This window comes from Scyliorhinus canicula, chromosome 1 (assembly GCF_902713615.1).
Source record: "Scyliorhinus canicula chromosome 1, sScyCan1.1, whole genome shotgun sequence".
Classification (NCBI taxonomy): Eukaryota; Metazoa; Chordata; class Chondrichthyes; order Carcharhiniformes; family Scyliorhinidae; genus Scyliorhinus; species Scyliorhinus canicula.
The window spans coordinates 164,920,743-164,941,787 of NC_052146.1; the positions used below are offsets into that span (position 1 = coordinate 164,920,743).

At 45.5% G+C, this 21,045-nt stretch overlaps 1 protein-coding gene across 3 annotated transcripts in view; it reads left to right on the plus strand.

The window, feature by feature from the left end:
- The window catches only part of LOC119969006 (potassium voltage-gated channel subfamily KQT member 4-like), a 754,273-nt gene that overhangs the window by 419,153 nt on the left and 314,075 nt on the right, over positions 1-21,045 (plus strand). For all 3 annotated transcript variants that reach the window (XM_038802117.1, XM_038802128.1, XM_038802133.1), the window contains exon 2: positions 12,880-12,970. In XM_038802117.1, the coding sequence (XP_038658045.1) occupies positions 12,880-12,970 (91 nt within the window). The remainder of the gene's footprint in view (positions 1-12,879; positions 12,971-21,045) is intronic.

The following is a 21,045-nucleotide window of genomic DNA, read 5'->3' on the forward strand; positions in this document are numbered from 1 at the left end:
TCTTTCTTCCGTCCATCCTTTTTATTGGTATAAACCTTTGCTGAGCACTGTGAAAAATCGCTTGGAAGGTTCTCCACTGTTCCTCAACTGTTCCACCATAAAGTCTTAGCTCCCAGTCTACCTTAGCTAGTTCTTCTCTCATCCCCTTGTAATCTCATTTGTTTAAACACAAAACACTAGTATTTGATTTTACTTTCTCACCATCCATCTGTATTTTAAATTCCACCATATTGTGATCGCTCCTTCCGAGAGGATCCCTAACTATGAGATCATGAATCAATCCTGTCTCATTACACAGGACAAGATCTAGGACCGCTTGTTCCCTCGTAGGTTCCATTACATACTGTTCTAGGAAACTATCGCGGATACACTCTATAAACCCATCCGCAAGGTTGCCTTGACCGACCTGGTTAAACCAATCGACATGTAGATTAAAATCCCCAATGATAAATGCTGTACCATTTCTACATGCATCAGTTATTTCTTTGTTTATTGCCTGCCCCACCATATCGTTACTATTTGGTGGCCGATAGACTACTCCTATCAGTGACTTTTTCGCCTTACTATTCCTGATTTCCACCCAAATGGATTCAACCTTATCCTCCATAGCACCGATGTCGTCCCTTACTATTGCCCGGATGTCATCCTTAAATAACAGAGCAACACCACCTCCCTTACCACCCACTCTGTCCTTCCGAATAGTTTGATACCCTCGGATATTTAACTCCCAGTCGTGACCATCCTTTAACCATGTTTCAGTAATGGCCACTAAATCATAGTCATTTACGAAGATTTGTGCCATCAACTCATTTACTTTATTCCGAATACTACGAGCATTCAGGTAAAGTACACTTATGTTGGTTTTTTTACCTCTGTTTTGAATCTTAACATCTCCAGTTTTATTCCTTTTGTTATTACTGGGCCTATTCACTGAGCTCCCCTCAGTCACTGCACCTTGTACTGTCACCCTTTTAGATATTTGACTATGTCTTCTCTGCCTTGCACTTTTCCCCTTACTTCCTTTTGCTTCTGTCCCTGTTTTGCTACCTTCCAACTTCCTGCATCGGTTCCCATCCCCCTGCCACATTAGTTTAAACCCTCCCCAACAGCTCTAGAAACCCCCCCCCCAGGACATCGGTTCCAGCCCTGCCCAGGTGCAGACCGTCCGGTTTGTACTGGTCCCACCTCCCCCAGAACCGGTCCCAATGCCCCAGGAATTTGAATCCCTCCCTCTTGCACCATCTCTCGAGCCACGCATTCATCCTATCTATCCTGACATTCCTACTCTGACTAGCTCGTGGCACTGGTAGCAATCCTGAGATTACTACCTTTGAGGTCCTGCGTTTTAGTTTAACTCCTAACTCCCTGAATTCCGCTTGTAGGACCTCATCCCGTTTTTTACCTATATCGTTGGTGCCTATGTGCACCACGACAGCTGGCTGTTCACCCTCCCCCCCAGAATGTCCTGCAGCCGCTCTGAGACATCCTTGACCCTTGCACCAGGGAGGCAACATACCATCCTGGAGTCTCGATTGCGCCCACAGAACCGCCTGTCTATTCCCCTTACGATCGAGTCCCCATCACTATAGCCCTGCCATTTTTCTTCCTGCCCTGCTGTGCAGCAGAGCCAGCCACAGTGACATGAACCTGGCTGCTGCTGCCTTCCATTGGTGAGCCATCTCCCTCAACAGTATCCAAAGCGGTATATCTGTTTTGCAGGGAGATGACCGCAGGGGACACCTGCACTGCCTTCCTACTCTTGCTCTTTCTTTTGGTCACCCATTTTCTATCTCCCTCATTAATTTTCACCTGCGGTGTGACCAACTCGCTAAACGTCCTATCCACGACCTCATCAGCATCGCGGATGCTCCAAAGTGAGTCCATCCTCAGCTCCAGAGCCGTCAAGCGGTCTAACAGGAGCTGCAACTGAACACACTTCTTGAATGTGAAGGAGCCAGGGACAGTGGACGTGTCCCTGAGCTCCCACATCGCACACGAGGAGCATGACACGGGTCTGGGATCTCCTGCCATGTCTTAAACCCTTGGTAAACTTAAACAACTAGAACTTCAAAATAAAAATAAATAAATAAATTAGACAATGAAAAGAAAAAGAGAGACTACTTACCAGTCACTTACCAGGGTTAAATTACCTCACTGCACCAAATTACCAAGTTTCAATCGCCACTCTGGATGAGTCTCACTCCGGATGTGTCTCCTGGAAAAGTGCTAGCTTACTGTGTGCGCTGTCTGTCTGTCTTTTATACAGACCTCAGCTAACCGATGACTCAAAAAATACCTTAACTTCAAAGAGAAGAATACAATGTGCCCCTAAACAGGCCTCAGGTGATTGACAGATAACTGCCTCTCAGCAATTAGGGTGGGGGCAGCTTCAACCAATCAGACACTAAGCTCCACACTGCACTTTTAACTGAAAAACAGCAGAATTAGATTTTCCACTTCCACTTACCTTTGCTGATTTACCTCACTGCACCAAATTACCAAGTTTCAATCGCCACTCTGGATGAGTCTCACTCCGGATGTGTCTCCTGGAAAAGTGCTAAAAGTTCTTAAAGAAAAGGAAAGAAAGGTGAACATACTATCTACTCCTGCCACTAATTACAATTAAACAACCTAATACAGTTTAAATGCCACTTATAATTAAAGTTAACCAAACAGGTTACTTGCTTAGCTTTGCAGACCTTTGGGGAGAGTTCCTTTCAAGAGCAGATCCAGTACAATTCTGCTCAACCTAACAGCATTTGGCAAAACTGCTGCCCAGCTTAAACTCCTATAACAGACTACAACACAACAGACAGACCTGGCTCTTCCCATTAATTATATATTCTGTATCCTACTGAGTTGTCACAGGACCTGCTTAACTTAGACTAAATACAATCCCTCAAGTTATCTATACCCCGGAAACAACCCAAAATATAAACACCCAGGAAAACACACAAAATATAAACAATGTTCCATTCACCCTTATCTATAACTAAGTAAGTGGTTCAGATGGGTGCCAAGGTGACATAGTTGTTGGCACTGCTGCCTCACAGCACCAGGGTCCTGGGTTCCATTCTGACCTTGGGTGACTGTGTGGCGTTTGCACAGTCTCGCCATGTCTGTGTGGGTTTCCTCCAGGTGTAACTGTTTCCTCCCACAGTTCAAAGATGTATAGGTTAGGTGGAGTTCATAGAATTTGATTCATAGAATTCATAGAATTTATAGTACAGAAGGAGGCCATTCGGCCCATCGAGTCTGCACCGGCTCCTGGAAAGAGCACCCTACCCAAGGTTAACATCTCCACCCTATCCCCATAACCCAGTAACCCCACCCAACACTGAAGGCAATTTTGGACACTAAGGGCAATTTATCATGGTCAATCCACCTAACTTGCACATCTTTGGACTGTGGGAGGAAACCGGAGCCCCTGGAGGAAACCCACGCACACACGGGGAGGATGCGCAGGCTCCGCACAGGCAGTGACCCAAGCCGGAATTGAACCTGGGACCCTGGAGCTGTGAAGCGATTGTGCTATCCACAATGCTACCGTGCTGCCACGGGGGGATAGGTAGGTGTGAGTCGAGATAATGTACTCTTTCAGAGGGTCGATGAGATGAATGGCCTCCTTTTGCGCTGTAGAGTATCTATGATGACCTCACCTTTTATGACTTCTCAATTACAGCTTTAGTAGACTCACTGTTATAGTGAAATGCATAAGCAAGTGTATATGTAAAAATGTATAGGCTCTGAACAGTAGGTGTCAGGCAAGTAATAGCACGTGGCACTGTAACCTGATGGGAGTCTGAAGATAATTCTCGGGGTTAGTCATGTTTGTATTAGTTCCAGTTAGACAGCATTAGTTTCCTACCCACAGTTTATTATACAATAATAAAATTGACTACTCTTGAACTAGATATTCTTTAGTACGTCAACTTGGGACGTTAACAAAGTGTCACTGCAGTCATGAACAGAAATGTCAACATGACCAAGCATTTTTAGATGGAAGCTATGATGGTACATTCCCTTCTTAGCTGTTTCTCAATAAGACCGACACAGGAAATATAATTGAAGGTTTTTAAATGTCAGGACTATGTTTGAATTGGAAGCATATGATAGGTCGAGGCGTCTAAAAACTAACAAAGCCCTTGAACAGTACAGTGAGTGGAGGGAGGAACTTAAATGTGGAATTAGGAGGGTTAAAAGGGGCCATGAAATGTCTTTAGAAAACATGGTCAAGGAGAATCCTCAGGCTGTTCATGCATATATTAGGAGCAAGAGGGTAGCAAGAGAAAGAGTAGGCCCACTTAAGGACAATGAAGTTATGCGTGGAACCACAGTGTGAAAACCTTAATGACTAGCTTCTATCAGTATTCACCAGGGAGAAGGACATGACGGATATTAAGGTCAGGGATAGGTGTGTGAACTCTCTTGAAAACATAAAAATATCAAAGGAGGAAGTGTTGAGTATCCTAAATTGCTTTAAGGTAGACAGGTCCCCGGGGCTGGATGGAATCTATTCCAAGGTACTGTGGGAGGCAAAGCCAGAAATGCCACCCCCCACCTCTTTTACCATCCTCCCTAATCTTACTGAAACATCTATAACCAGGGACCTCCAACAACCATTTCTGCCCCCTCTTCTATACAAGTTTCCGTGATGGCCACCACGTCGTAGTCCCAAGTACCGATCCATGCCTTAAGTTTACCCACCTTATTCCTGAGGCTTCTTGCGTTGAAGTATACACACTTCAACCCATCTCTGTGCTTACTATACATCTCCGATTGTATAATATAAAGCTGTGATCAGGAGTAGATGGCCTTGGCTGAACCTTCTGGTTGGAGGGATGCTTGGCTGTAACAAGGAGATTATGCAGGAGACAAAAAGGTTAAATAAATGAACCCAGAACTTGTGGTCGGATTACATATAGCTATATATTGTTTACAACATGAAAACAGGCCAATGGAGGCAGTCATTCATGTTGCTGTTTATCCTTCGCACAAGTAATCCTAAACCCACATTATTTTCACCTCCTTCAGCCTCACTTCCTTAAACTACCTCGCAACCTTATTGATGTCGTCCCTGCTTCTATTGTGAAGCCAGGTACTGCATCCAGCACTGTCACAAAACACGATACAAAATCAAAATCTCTTGCTTTTTAAAAATTATTCATTTACGGGTTGTGTGCGTCGCTGGTTAGACCGCCATTTATTGCCCATCCCTAATTGGCCTTCAGAAGATGGTGGTGGCCTTCTTGAACCGCTGCAGTCCTTGAGGTGTAGGTACACCCACACTGCTGATAGGCAGGATGTTCCAGGATGTTGTCCCAGCGACAATGAAGGAACAGCAATATATTTCCAAGTCAGGGTGCTGAGTGACTTGGAGGAGAACCTTTAGGTGGTCGGGTTCCCAGGCAGCTGCTGCTTTTATCCTTCCAGATGGTAGCGGTCGTGGGTTTGGAAGGTGCTGCCCAAGGAACCTTGGCGAGTTACTGCAATTCATCTTATAGATGGTGCACATTGTTGCCACTTTGTCAGTGGTGGAGGATTTGAATGATTATGGAAGGAGGAGTAATCAAGGGGGCTTCTCTTTCCTGGATGGTGTTGAGCTTCTTGAGTGTTGTTGCAGCTGCACTCATCCGGTAAGTGGAGAGTAGTCCAATACACTCCTACTTGTGCCTTGTAGATGGTGGACAGGCTTTGGTAGGTCAGGAGGTGAGTTATTCGCTATAGGATTCCTAACCTTTGACCTGTCCTAGTGGCTACAGTATTAATATGGCTAGTCCAGTTCAGTTTCTGATCAATGGTAACCCTCAGGATGTTGATTGTGGGGGATTCAGCAATGGTAATGTCATTGAATGTAAAGGGGCGATGGTTAGATCATCTCTTATAGGAGATGGTCATTGCCTGGCACTTGTGTGGTGTAAATTTAACTTGCCACTTGTCAATCCAAGCCTGCATGTCGTTCAGGTCTTTCTGTATGTGGACATGGACTGCTTCATTATCTGAGGAGTCGCAAATGGTGCTGAACATTGTGTAGTAATTTGCAAACGTCCCCACTTCTGACCTTATGATGGAGGGAAGATCATTGATGAATCAGCTGAAGATGGTTGGACATTACTCTGAGGAACTCCTGCAGTGATGTCCTGGAGCTGAGATGATTGACCTCCAACCACCACAACCACCTTCCTTTGTGCCAGATATGACTTCACCAGCGGAGAGTTTTCCCCCTGATTCCCAATTATCACAGTTTTGCTAGGGCTCCTTGATTCCATACTCGGTCAAATGCTGCCTTGACATCAAGGGCAGTCACTCTCACCTCACCTCCGGCATTCAGCTCATTGTCCATGTTTGAAGCAAGGCTGTAATGAGGTCAGGAGCTGAGTGACCCTAGCGGAACCCAAACTGAGCGTCAGTGAGCTGGTTATTGCTGAGTAAGGGCCGCTTGATAGCACTGTTGATGACTCCTTCCATCACTTTGCTTGATGATGGAGAGCAGAAATATAAGGTGGTAATTGAGTGACTTTTCCTCTTTCTTGTGTACAGGACACACATGGGCAATTTTCCACTTTGCCAGATAGATCCCAGTGTTGTAGCTGTACTGGAACAGCTTGGCTAGGGATTTGGGAAGTTCGGGAGAACAAGTGTTCAGTACTGTTGCCAGAATATTGTCAGGGCCCATAGCCTTGCAGTGTCCAGTGCCTTCAGCTGTTTCTTTTTTTTAAAATATAATTTACAGTACAGAAGGAGGCCATTCGGCCCATCGAGTCTGCACCGGCTCCTGGAAAGAGCACACTACCCAAGGTTAACACCTCCACCGTATCCCCATAACCCAGTAACCCCACCCAACACTAAGGCAATTTTGGACACTAAGGGCAATTTATCATGGCCGATCCACCTAACCTGCACATCTTTGGACTGTGGGAGGAAACCGGAGTACCCGGAGGAAACCCACGCACACACGGGGAGGATGTGCAGACTCCACACAGACAGTGACCCAAGCCGGAATCGAACCTGGGACCCTGGAGCTGTGAAGCGATTGTGCTATCCACAATGCTACCGTGCTGCCTACCGTTCTTGATAGCTTATATTTAATTGCATGTCTGTATCCTCTCATTCTAAAACCCTTATTCGTTGGAAACATTTTAAAAATCTACTCTGTTCCATGACTTCCTAATTTCAAATAGCTCAATCGAGTCACCTTCCAGCCATCTCCACTGTAGCAAGGAATGTCTCAGATGTTTAAACCAGGCAGCTTGGGTTGTTACTGGTGGAAATGGCTAATATTAAAGAAGCTAAACATTCCTAAATCGTTGTTACTTTTTCAGTTTAGAAGATAAACAATCGAAGAATATTCCCTCTGCTCTTCATGGCATCTTGTCCTGTGCTCGTTCATTTGCACATCTCTTGTTTCAGTGCGGTGACAACATAAATGGAGATGAGGAATAACAAGGGTCAGAAAATGCTGGTGGGAGTAGGTTATGACAGTTGTTCTCAAACCTTTTCACTTCGACTGGGCATGAGAACCTGCAGACCACATATCGATCCTACCCCATCCGCTGTTGCTTGCCATTGCAAAAAATACTATCAGAATTAATAGGAACTTATTTAAACTATAAATATTTTGCTGCTTTTTCACTTCTAAATGGAATAACATTATTTTTTAAATGCCATAAGTAATTTATAAATTCATGCCAGAAACAGAAGTTTAGTTATTTTCGTAATATAAATATTAATACTACAAGAGAACACAATTATTTGAAACATTCTAATATGTTCTGAAATTGCCACAATATTCTTCTGAGAAACTTTAACCTTACATCGATATCAATCAAGCAAAGGCAATAGTAATATTGTCGTTGGGCGCGATTCTCCAGCCGTGTTGTGCTCTCGCATGAGTGCAACGCGGCCGGAGAATGGCAGGAAAGGCCTCCAGTGAGCCTCCCGACAGGCTCAGCGCCTCCTGGGATTCTCCAAAGTCCCACAAGCCGTTGGGGTCGGAACCCCGCCCCAAATTGGTGGGACCGAATGACACTCGCGGAAGTAGGTTGTAAACCTACTTAATCACAGAATTCACAGAATTTACAGTGCAGAAGGAGGCCATTCGGCCCATCGAGTCTGCACCGGCTCTTGGAAAGAGCACCCTACCCAAGGTCAACACCCCCACCCTATCCCCATAACTCAGCAACCCCACCCAATACTAAGGGCAATTTTGGACACTAAGGGCAATTTATCATGGCCAATCCACCTAACCTGCACATCTTTGGACTGTGGGAGGAAACCGGAGCATCCGGAGGAAACCCACGCAGACACAGGGAGGATGTGCAGACTCCACACAGACAGTGACCCAAGCCGGAATCGAATTTGGGACCCTGGAGCTGTGAAGCAATTGTGCTAACCACAAGGCTACCGTGCTGCCCCTGACCTACCTGCGTGGGATCCACTGGCCTCCTTCGTTTCTTTGGTCTCCCCAGCGAGGCTGCAGCTGGATGCCAATCAGTGCTGGTCCACACAAATGTGGACAAGGCGAACGGCACCCCGGGGTGGGGGGGTCTCCTTTCAAAATGGCAGCCCAACCTCTGAGTTCAGCTCCCCAGTGCTAAGTGTGGGCTAAACTGGTGAGAAATTTCCCAGGGCCCAAAAAAGTGATCCTCAGATTATATCACCACCAGTCAGCTCTCTCTCAGAAGGGGAAAGCAGCCTCTAGTCCTCGGGGAATATGGTAACTTTCATGTCATTCACTCTGTAGAACCAGACAGGGATAGAGATATTTTAGCTGTAGCTTTATGTACTGAGGTACGATTATTGGAAATGGCATCAAAAAGATCCTCTGTGGAAAAAGTGGTCACATTATAATTTGGTTCCATGTTACGTTTGGAAATTACATACTCAAGTCCAAATCAAAGAGTTGAAACTTGAGCAAAGCCAAGAACATAGCCATGTGGAGAGAGCTGGCTAACGTTGAAAGCCATAGATACGGATTTGTGGTGTTTGGCAAAAGACCCAACAGAGAAATGAGGAAACCTTTTTACTAGTTATGATCTGGAATTATTGACCTCAGAGAGGGTTGGGGAAGCACCAACACTGAGTATATTTAAGGCTGAGTGATTTTTGGTCATAATAATGTTGGACAGGCTTAAGGGGCTGTATGATCTGTTCCTAACTACTCTGTACTGGTATTAATGTTCCACATAAAAATCCTACCACCCCCTTTTCATCCTGTACCACATCCATGGAATCCTTCCAGTGCACAAGGAGGTGATTAGGCCCAGCTCCTGGTCCTCTTTGTTATATTCTAAAGTAAATCAATTTGATTTATTCTGGCCATTGATTCAAATCTACAAGTGTTTGCTGTTTTCTATAACCATTTAAAGTTGGAAAAGTCTACAAGAAGACATGTAGCAGGCGTTGAAGGACTTTTTGCTGACTTCAAGGTTTTTACACAAATCAGTTGCCCTTAATTAGTGAGTATTTCCCTTGGAATATGACATGACTCGGAACATGTACAGAGGATCTGTAGAGCAGGAAAGCTGCAGGAAGAGGGCGGAGGAAGAGGGGAGAAGGGATAAAGGTTTCTCAGCAGAAGGCTATATGTACACTAATTTTTCAGGGAGAAATAAATAATATGTGAGACATCTAGGCTACAATAAGAATGTCCTGGCTGAGATCTACCTACTGCAGCACAACTGCAACCTTGGGGCAAGGTATTCCAGTGGTTCTGAAAGGGACTGGAGCAGTTGAATAAACTCGGTTTATTCTCACTGGAACGATGGAGGTTGAGGGGCGACCTGATAGAGGTCTACAAAATTATGAGGGGCATAGACAGAGTGGATCGTCAAAGGCTTTTCCCCAGGGTAGAGGGGTCAATTACTAGGGGGCATAGGTTTAAGGTGTGAGGGGCAAGGTTTAGAGTAGATGTACGAGGCAAGTTTTTTACACAGAGGGTAGTGGGTGCCTGGAACTCGCTGCCGGAGGAGGTGGTGGAAGCAGGGATGATAGTGAAATTTAAGGGGCATCTTGACAAATACATGAATAGGATGGGAATAGAGGGATACGGACTCAGGAAGTGTAGAAGATTGTAGTTTAGTCGGGCAGCATGGTCGGCACGGGCTTGGAGGGCCGAAGGGTTGTCCCTGTACTGTACTTTTCTCTGTTCTTTGTATTAACCTTGACACATCTGCTGCTTTCCAGTCTGGTGCTGGAGATATTTGCAACATCTCACCATTTGCTGTTCACAGTTATGAGAGATGAGAGAAAAAGAAAATGAGAAAATGCATATGGTTTCACTTGGATTGCAGACTTCCCCATGATGGAGAGTGCCATTAGCTGCAACCACATCACATTGTGGCTGCCACTGCCCAACTTTGCCTGATAGCCGATCAGAAAAGGATTTCACTTTCTAAACTTCCAGCTGGCATGTTACTGTGATGAAGCTCAAAATACTTACCTAAATTGAAGCTGCCAACTGGGAAATGGCAGATTGGGTTTCTTTCATGATCTTCTAGTCTTCTGCATATGTGCTGGTTGGAAACTGGCCACACGTGCACAGTTCATAAAATTCATATTCTTCAGCCAGGAACCAGATTTGCCCAGAAGAAGCGAAGAGGAAAAAATTATATGGCGTGAAAAGCAGGTCAGGTGACCGGGAACCGGGCTGCCATTAAAGAGGTGTCCCACTGTCCATGTGGAGTTTGCACATTAGATCATGGAAATAGATCATAGAATTTACAGTGCAGAAGGAGGCCATTCGGCCCATCGAGTCTGCAATGCTACCGTGCTGCCCTAATTAACCCCTTGTCTCCCCTAGGTCTCACCCCCACAACCAAAGATGTGCAAGGCAGGTATATTGGCCACGCTAAATTGCCCCTTAATTGGAAAAAAATGAATTGGGTACTTTAAATTAATATTTAAAAAATTGATGTCCCAAGGTGCAAGACACAGGAAGGGGTACCAAACCAAGAAGAAGGTCCCAAACTAGGGAGGAGGACAACAAAGAACCCCAGAAGACGGTCCAGGTAAGGGACAAGGCCAAAGATCAGAAACAAATTACATTTTATGAATTGTGCACGTGTGGCCAGTTTCCAACCAGCACATATGCAGAAGACTAGAAGACCATGAAAGAAACCCAATCTGCCATTTCCCAGTTGGCAACTTCAATTTAGGTAAGTATTTTGAGCTTCATCACAGTAACATGGGGCAGCACGGTAGCATTGTGGATAGCACAAATGCTTCACAGCTCCAGGGTCCCAGGTTCGAATCCCGGCTTGGGTCACTGGCTGTGTGGAGTCTGCACGTTCTCCCCGTGTGTGCGTGGGTTTCCTCCGGGTGCTCTGGTTTCCTCCCACAGTCCAAAGATGTGCAGGTTAGGTGGATTGGCCATGATAAATTGCCCTTAGGGTCCAAATTGCCCTTAGTGTTAGGTGGGGTTACTGGGATATGAGGATAGGGTGGAGGTATGGGCTTGGGTAGGGTGCTCTTACCAAGAACTCGATGGGCCGAATGGCCTCCTTCTGCACTGTAAATTCTATGAAAAACTTACCAGCTGGAAGTTTAGAAAGTGAAATCCTTTTTCTTGAGGGAATGGAGTAGAGCAATAGGCTCTGAAGTAAAAGAGCTGTGGGGAGCAAACTTGAAGCAAAGTGTGGTTGAGTGAGGCCCTGAAGATGCAAGGAGGCAGCCGAAGGTTGGTGACTCCTTACTGCAGGCATTTTGGAGCAGTGGTGTTCTGTTAGGTATGACCGAAGATCTGGCATTCTGTATGAAAGGTGAAGCTTGATTGTACTATTAGTTTACTTGAAACAATTTATCAATAAGTATTTACAAAGAGCTCAGGGTCAGCACATAGTTTCCAGCGCACATTATTCTGCGCCTAGCTCTCTTGGAGCCTCTTGGTCATCTGGTCCCTGATATCACAGTTAATATAATCCGGGATTGAAAGCTGTTCTCAGTAATAGTGACCAGAAACCTATCATGAATTGTTGCAAAAACCCATCTGATTTAATAATGTCATTTAGGGAAGGAAATCTGCCATCTGTCGCCACATTCCGGCGCCTGTCCGGGGAGGCTGGTACGGGAATCGAACCGTGCTGCTGGCCTGCTTGGTCTGCTTTAAAAGCCAGCGATTTAGCCGAGTGAGCTAAACCAGCCCCTTTGCACTACACTGCAGCCAATCAATGCTCACCAAGTAAGCAACACCCACATTCCTTGAGTGGTTTAAAAAATACTCTTGGGACAGGGCAGCACGGTGGTGCAGTGGTTAGCACTGCGGCCTCATGGCACCGAGGTCCCAGGTTCGATCCTGGCCCTGGGTCACTGTCCATGTGGAGTTTACACATTCGCCCCGTGTTTGCGTGGGTTTCGCCCCCACAACCCAAAGATGTGCAGGGTAGGTGGATTGGCCACACTAAATTGCCCCTTAATTGGAAAAAATGAATTGGGTACTCTAAATTTAAAAAAGAAATACTCTAGGGACACGGGTTCAAATCCCATCATGGTGGAAGTTAAATTCGATGAAAAAAAAATCTGGAATTGAAAACTAGTCCCAGTGATGGTGACTATGAAACTATCATCAACTGTTGTAAAAACACATTTTGTTCACGAATATCCTTCGGGGAAATATGGTAGGCAAATGTTTTGAAATTATGCTCCAGTGCTGTAATGTATATTATAGTCACCGGAAATTATACACTAATAATGCCAGGTTAGTACAACATCCTGATGCTTGTTTGCTGTGGTATAGACCACTGAATTTGCAAATCGCTGGAAGCTGTGGGGGTATTGAGATAAAATATTGACACAGTTAAATTATGCCTGCAGCTTCCGTATAGCTGCTTTATCTCCCACCATATCTGCTTAATTTAGTCAATTTCTCTTTGTCTCCAACAGATTCCTGCTCGTCTTCAGCTGTCTCGTCCTGTCAGTGTTTTCCACCATACCCAATCACCAGAATATGGCAAATTCCGGACTCTTTATCCTGGTAAGAAGGATGAGTGGGTGAAGATTTAACTAGCATACTCAGCCATTTTACATTCAATATAATTTATTAACCTAACATAATTGATTGAGAATGGAATGCTGGAATATAATCAGGAACAGTGTGACACCAGATAACACAAGTAATATTCTGACCAGGACATAAAGAATGCAGATCAGTTTCCCCATTGACCCATTGTAGGACACCATCCAATGTGACATTGAATCATACCACAGTAAGTCCCTGGGGCTATGAGAACAGGACTATGGTTAACAGTACTGCTGGTCAGAACAAAAGAACGCAAGAAGGTTCATGAAGGCTGCTCCATGAATCAACAAGTTTATGATTGAACTTCTACCTCAACTCCACACTGCACCATCCCCATATTTCTTAATTCCCTGTGAGTACCCAAAAAGCTGCTAATCTCTGTCTTGAATATATTCAATGACTGGGCACACACTGTTCTGTGAGGTAGAGAATTCCAAAGAGTCTCAACCTCTTTGAATGAAATTTCTCCTCACCTCAGTTCTAAAAGGTGGACCTCTCATTTTGAGTCTGTGTCCCCGTTCATCAACCCTTAAAACTATTATTTATTTCAAATTAGATCACCTCTTATTTTCCCAAACTCCCGGGCACATAGGCCTAGTCTGCTCAATCTCTCCTCACAGGACAATTCCAGCATACCAGGAACCAGTCTTGTGAACTTTCTTTGCACTTCAACTAAGGCAAGTATTTCCTTCCTTAGATAAAGAGACAAAACTGCACACAGTGCCCTATGGCTCTGTATAATTGTAGGAAGAGCTCTTTCCTCTTCTTCTCCAATCCATTTGAGACAATGGCTGACACACCGTTTGCCTTCCTAATGTTATTTTGTATGTTAACTTCCTGTGAAAAATGAGTAAATTAATGGAATGGCTAACGAGCAGTTTTTTCATTAGCTGCTGAAGATTTTTTTACAGCTGCATGTTTGGAGTCCAGTGAGAAAGGAGGTACAGCTGGATTTGGTTCTTGGGAATCAGATGGGCCAAGTGGATCACATGTCAATAGGGGAACATTTAGGACACAGTAATAATTATATCATAAGGTTTAGGCTGACTATGAAAAATATAAGAAAGAACCTAGAATAAAAATACTTAACTGGGGGATGCCAATTTCAAAGGTGTAAGAATGGATCTGGATAAATTGGGCTCAGAGATTAGCAGGCAAAACAGTAACTGAAAAATGTCTTTAAGGAAGAGATAATTCAAGTACGGTCAAGGTTATAGAGTCAGAGCTTTTACAGCACGGAAAAAGGCCCTTCAGCCCATCGTGTCCATGCCAGCCATCAAACACCTATTTATTCTCATCCAATTTTCCAGAACTTGACCAGTAGCCTTGTATGATATGGCATTTCAAGTGCTTATCTAAGTACTTCTTAAATGTTGTGAGGGTTTCCCCTCTAATATCCTTTCAGGTAGTGTGTTCCCGACCCACCGCCCTCTGAGTGAAATGTTTTTCCTCACATTTCCTATATCCCACCTGCCCATTACCTTAAAACAATGACTCCTGGTTATTGACCCCTCCGCTCATGGGAAAAGTTTCTTCCTATCGACCCTATCTATGCCCTTCAGAATTTTATACACCTCAATCAGGTCCCCCTTAGCCTTCTCTGCTCCAAGGAAAACAACTCCACCCTATCCAGTTTCTCCTGATAACTGAAACTCTCCTGCCCAGACAAGATCGTGGTGAATCTCCTCTGCACCCATTCTAATGCAATCACTTCCCTCCTTTAGTGTGGCAATCAGAACTGCACAGAGGACTCCCGCTGTGCCCCAAAGAGTGTTTAATACAGCTCCATCATAACATCCCTGCTCTTATATTCTATGCCTCGGCTAATAAAGGCAAGTATGCCATATGCATTCTTCATCACTTTATCTACCAGTCCTGCTGTCTTGAGGGAACTATGAATATACACACCATTCATAGTATATTCCCTTGCCTTATTAGTCCTCTCAAAATCTATCATCTCCTACTTTCAGGGTTAAATTCCATTTGCCACTGTTCAACCCATCTGACCAGCCCTGTCCATATCGTCCTGTAATCAAATGCTTTCCTCCTCATTATTTACTACACCACCAATTTTTGATTCATAGAATACAATAGAATCATAGAATTCATCTTGTGCAGAAGGAGGCCATTCAGCCCATTGAGTTTGCACTGACCCTCTGAAAGAGCATCCCTTATAGGTCCACCTAACCTGCACATCTTTGGACACTAAGGGGCAATTTTAGCGTGGCCAATTCACCTAACCAGCGCATCTTTGGATTGTGAGGGGAAACCGGAGCACCAGAAGGAAACCCACGTAGAGATGAGGAGAACGTGCAAACTCCAAACAGTCACCCGGGTCTGTGGTGCTGTTACGCAGCAGTGCTAACCACTGTGCCTCCGTGCCCCCATCTGCAAAATTACTGATCATACCTCCTACATTCATGCCTAGATCATTAATACACTATGAACAGCAAGGGAGCCAGCACCGTTCACTGTGGTACACCACTGGACACAGGCTTCTACTAAAAAACAACCTTTGACCATCACTCTCTGTCTCCTGCAACCCAGCCAATTTTGGAGCCAATTTGCCAAATTGCACTGGATTCCATTGCTCCCATCTTCTTTCCAGTCTCCATGCGAGACCTTGTCAAAAGCCTTATTGAAGTCCATTTTGTATCTCGGGCTGAGAACACGCATGAACAGACTCAAAAACAGCTTCTTCCCCACTGTTACCAGCATCCTAAACGACCCTCTTATGGACTGACCTCATCGACTGACTACACCCTTGTATGCTTCACCCAATGCCGGTGTTATGTAGTTACATTGTGTACCTTGTGTTGCCCTATTATTTCCTTTTCTTTTCATGTATTTAATGATCTGTTGAGCTGCTTGCAGAAAAATAGTTTTCACTGTATCTTGGCACACGTGACAATAAAGAAATCCAATCCAATGTAGACTACATCAACGGAACTACCCTCATCTATACACTTGGCATAAGGTACAGAGCTGGGAAGGTAAGGAGCTGGGAAGGTAGGGAGCTGGGAAGGTACAGAGCTGGGTCAGAGGGGTTGACTCCCAATGGGTCAGAATGGAGGCGAGTTTGGGTAGGGGGTCGGGATTGATTCTACCTGCCAAAGATTTTTCATGCCCTTTCTAGCTCTCCTAATGCCTTTCTTCATTTTCCTCCTGGCTATCTTGTATCCCTCCAGTGTCCTGTCTGAATCTTGTTTCCTCAGCCTTACATAAGTATCCTTCTTCCTCTTAACAACACATTGAACCTTTCTTGTCAACCATGGTTTCCTCACTCGACCATCTTCCCTGCCTGACAGGGACATGCATATCAAGGACACGTAGTATCTGTTCCTTGAACAAGTTCCACATTTCAATGATGTCCTTCCCTGACAGCCTATGTTCCCAACTTATGCACTTCAGTTCTTGTCTGACAGCATCGTATTCACCCTTCCCCCAATTGTAAACCTTGCCCTGTTGCATGCACCTACACTCTCCATTACTAAAGTGAAAGTCACAGAATTGTGGTCACTATCTCCAAAATGCTCCCTCACTAACAAATCAAGTACCAAATCCAATATGGCCGCCCCTCTGGTCGGACAATCTACACACTGTGTTAGAAAAGCTTATTGGACACACTGCACAAACACCACCCCATCTAAAGAGTTTCCACTCAATATTTGGGAAGTTGAAGTCATCCGTGATTACTACCCTGTGACTTCTGCACCTTTCCAAAATCTGTTTCCCAATCTGTTCCTCCACATCTCTGCTGCTATTGGGGGGCCTATAGAAAACTCCCAACAAAGTGACTGCTCCTTTCCTATTTCTGACTTCAACCCATACTACCTCAGCAGGCAGATGCTCCTCGAATTGCCTTTCTGCAGCTGTTATACTATCTCTAATTAATGCAACCCCCCCCCCCCCCCCCCCACCTCTTTTACCACCCTCCCTAATTTTATTGAAACATCTATAACCAGGAACCTCCAACAACCATTTCTGCCCCTCTTATATCCAGGTTTCCGTGATGGCCACCACATCGTAGTCCCAAGTACCGATCCATGCCTTAAGTTCATCCAACTTATTCCTGATGCTTCTTACGTTGAAGTATACACACTTCAACCCATCTCCTTGCCTGCAAGTACTCTCCTTTGTCAGTGTTACCTTCCCCACTGCCTCACTACATGCTTTGACATCCTGAACATCAGCTACCTTAGTTGCTGGACTACAAGTCCGGTTCCCATTCCCCTGCCAAATTAGTTTAAACCCTCCCGAAGAGTACTAGAAAACCTCCCTCCCAGAACATTGGTGCCCCTCTGGTTCGGATGCAACCCGTCCTGCTTGTACAGGTCCCACCTTCCCCAGAATGCGCTCCAATTATCCAAATACCTGAAGCCCTCCCTCCTACACCATTCCTGCAGCCATGTGTTCAACTGCACTCTCTCCCTATTCCTAGCCTCGCTATCACGTGGCACCGGCAACTAACCAGAGATGACAACTCTTTGTGTCCTGGCTTTTAATTTCGAGCCTAACTCCCTAACCTCGTTTATTACATACACACCCCTTTTCCTACCTTCGTCGTTGGTACCAATGTGCACCACGACTTCTGGCTGCTCACCCTACCCCTTAAGGATCCTGACGACACGATCCGAGACATCCCTGGCCCTGGAACCCGGGAGGCAACATACCTTCCGGGAGTCTCGCTTGCAACCACAGAATTCCTATCTATTCTCCGAACCATTGAGTCTCCTATCACTATTGCTTTTCTATTCTCCCCTGTTCCCTTCTGAGCCCCAGAGCCAGACTCAATGCCAGAGGCCTGGCCGCTAGGGCCTTCCCCCGGAAGGTCATACCCCCCTCTCCCCCCGCCCCCCAACAGCATCCAAAACGGTATACTTGTTTTGAAGGGGAACGGCCACGAGGGATCCCTGCACTGTCTGCCCGTTTGTTTTCTTTCCCCTGACTGTAACCCAGTTACTCTTGTCCTGTACCTTGGGTGTGGCTACCTCCCTATAACTCTTCTCGATAACCCCCTCTGCCTCCCAGATGGTCCGAAGTTCATCCACCTCCAGCTCCAGTTCCCTAACACGGTCTCTGAGGAGCTGGAGTTGGGTGCACTTCCCACAGGTATAGTCAGCGGGGACACCGGCGGTATCCCTCACCACCCACATCCCACAGGAGGAGCATGCAACTGCCCTAGCCTCCATCCCCTCTTACCTTACAGAATACAGCTGCACTGTGGACCAACTGGAACTCCGCCCTCCGACTCTGCTCCCAGTCAGCTGTACTCTGTGTAAACACCCGGCTCATTTTACGCTCTTTGAGGAAATGTAGGAAATGAAATGAAAGGAGCACCTTACTCCCTCCTCACCTAACTCCCTCAGTCACCAAATTTTCACTATAGCACTCATATGCACCCAAATTCGCACTCCCTCAGTCACCAAACTCTCACTATAGCACTCAAATGCACCCAAGCTCAGCACTCCCTCAGTCACCAAACTCTCACTGCAGCACTCAAATGCACCCAAATTCAGCACTCAGTGAAAAAAAATCTCCTATAAACTTTTCCCCTCTTACCTTGAACTCGTGACCCCTAGTAATTGAGTCCCCCACTCTGGGAAAAAGCTTCTTGCTATCCACACTGTCTATACCTCTCATGATTTTGTAGACCTCAATCAGGTCCCCCGTCAACCTGCATCTTTCTAATGAAAATAATCCTAATCTACTCAACCTCTTTTCATAGCTAGCACTCTCCATACCAGGCAACATCTTGGTGAACTTCCTCTGCACTATCTCCAAAGCATCCACATCCTTTTGGTAATGTGGTGACCAGAACTATACGCAATATTCCAAATGTGGCCAAACCAAAGTCTTATACAACTGTAACATGGCCTGCCGACTCTTGCACTCAATACCCCTTCCGATGAAGGAAAACATGCCGTATGCCTTCTTGACCACTCTATCGACCTGCGCAGCCACCTTCAGGGTACAATGGACCTTAACATCCAGATCTCTCTGTACATCAATTTTCCCCATGGCTTTTTCATTTACCGTATAGTTCGCTCTTGAATTGGATCTTCCAAAATGCATCGCCTCGCGTTTGCCCGGATTGAACTCCATCTGTCATTTCACCGCCCAACTCTCCAATCGATCTATATTCTGCTGTATTCTCTGACAGTCCCCTTCAATATCTGCTACTGCACCAATCTTAGTGTCATCTGCAAACTTGCTAATCAGACCACCTCCACCTTCCTCCAGATCATTTACGTATATCACAAACAGCAGTGGTCCCAGCACGGATTCCTGTGGAACACCATTGGTCACAGTTCTTCAGTCTGAGAAACTCCCTTCCACTACTAATCTCTGTCTCCTGTTGCCCAGGCAGTTCTTTATCCATATAGCTAGTACACCCTGGACCCCATGAGACTTCACTTTCTCCATCAGCCTACCATAGGGAACGTTATCAAATACCTTACTGAAGTCCATGAATATGACATCGACAGCCCTTCCCTCATCAATCAACTTTGTCACTTCCTCAAAGAATGCTATTAAGTTGGTAAGACATGACCTTCCCTGAACAAAACCATGTTGCCTATCACTGATAAGCCCATTTTCTTCCAAATAGGAATAGAACCTATCCCTCAGTATTTTCTCCAGCAGCTTCCCTACCACTGATGTCAGGCTCAGCGGTCTATAATTGCCTGGATTATCCCTGCTTCCCTTCTTAAACAAGGGGACAGCATTAGCAATTCTCCAGTCCTCCGATACCTCACACATGTTCAAGGTTGCTGCAAAGATATATGTTAAGGCCCCAGCTATTTCCTCTCTCACTTTCCTCAGTAACCTGGGATAGATCCCATCTGGACCTGGGGACTTGTCCACCTTAATGCCTTTTAGAATACCCAACACATCCTCCCTCCTTATGAATGAATGAAATGAATGAATGAAAATCGCTTATTGTCACAAGTAGGCTTCAAATGAAGTTACTGTGAAAAGCCCCTAGTCGCCACATTCCGGCGCCTGTTCGGGAAGGCTGTTACGTGAATCGAATCGTGCTGCTGGCCTGCTTGGTCTGCTTTCAAAGCCAGCACATTAGCCCTGTGCTAAACAGCCCCGCTGTTATCCCGACTTGACTTCGAGTAATCAAACATCTATCCCTAACTTCAACATCCATCATGTCCCTCTCCTCGGTGAATACTGATGCAAAGTACTCGTGAAGAATCTCACCCATTTTCTCTGACTCCACGCATAACTTTCCTCCTTAGTCCTTGAGTAGGCCAACCCTTTCTCTAGTTACCCTCTTGCTCCTTATATGTGAATAAAAGGCTTTGTGATTTTCCTTAACCCTGTTTGCTAAAGATATTTCATGATCCATTTTAGCCCTCTTGATTCCTCGTTTCAGATTGGTCCTACATTCCCAATATTCTTCCAAAGCTTCGTCTGTCTTCAGTCGTCTAAATCTTACGTATGCTTCCTTTTTCCTCTTAGCTAGCATCACAATTTCACCTGCCATCCACTGTTGGGAGGTCTGTAGTACAGCCCCAACATTGTTACCGCACCTTTCCTATTTCTGAGCTCTGCCCATATTGCCTCACTGCACGAGTCCTCCATAGTGCCCTCCTTCAGCACAGCTGTGATATCCTCTCTGACCAGTAATGCAACTCCTCCACCCCTTTTACCTCCCTCTCTACCCAGCCTGAAGCATCGATATCCTGGGAAATTTAGTTGCCAATCATGCCCTTCCCTCAACCAAGTCTCAGTAAGAGCAATAACATCATACTCCAGGTACTGATCCAAGCCCTAAGTTCTTGCATTAAAACAAATGCACCTCAAACCACCAGTCCCTTTGCGTTCATCATCTGCTCCCTGCCTACTCTTCCCCTTAGTCACGCTGACTTCATGATCTAGTTCCTTACAGGCTTTAGTTACTCCCTCCTTACTGTCCACTAACCTCCACATTTGGTTCCCACCCCCCTGCCACATTAGTTTAAACCCTCCCCAACAGCGTTAGCAAAAGCACCCCCAAGGACATTGGTTCCAGTCCG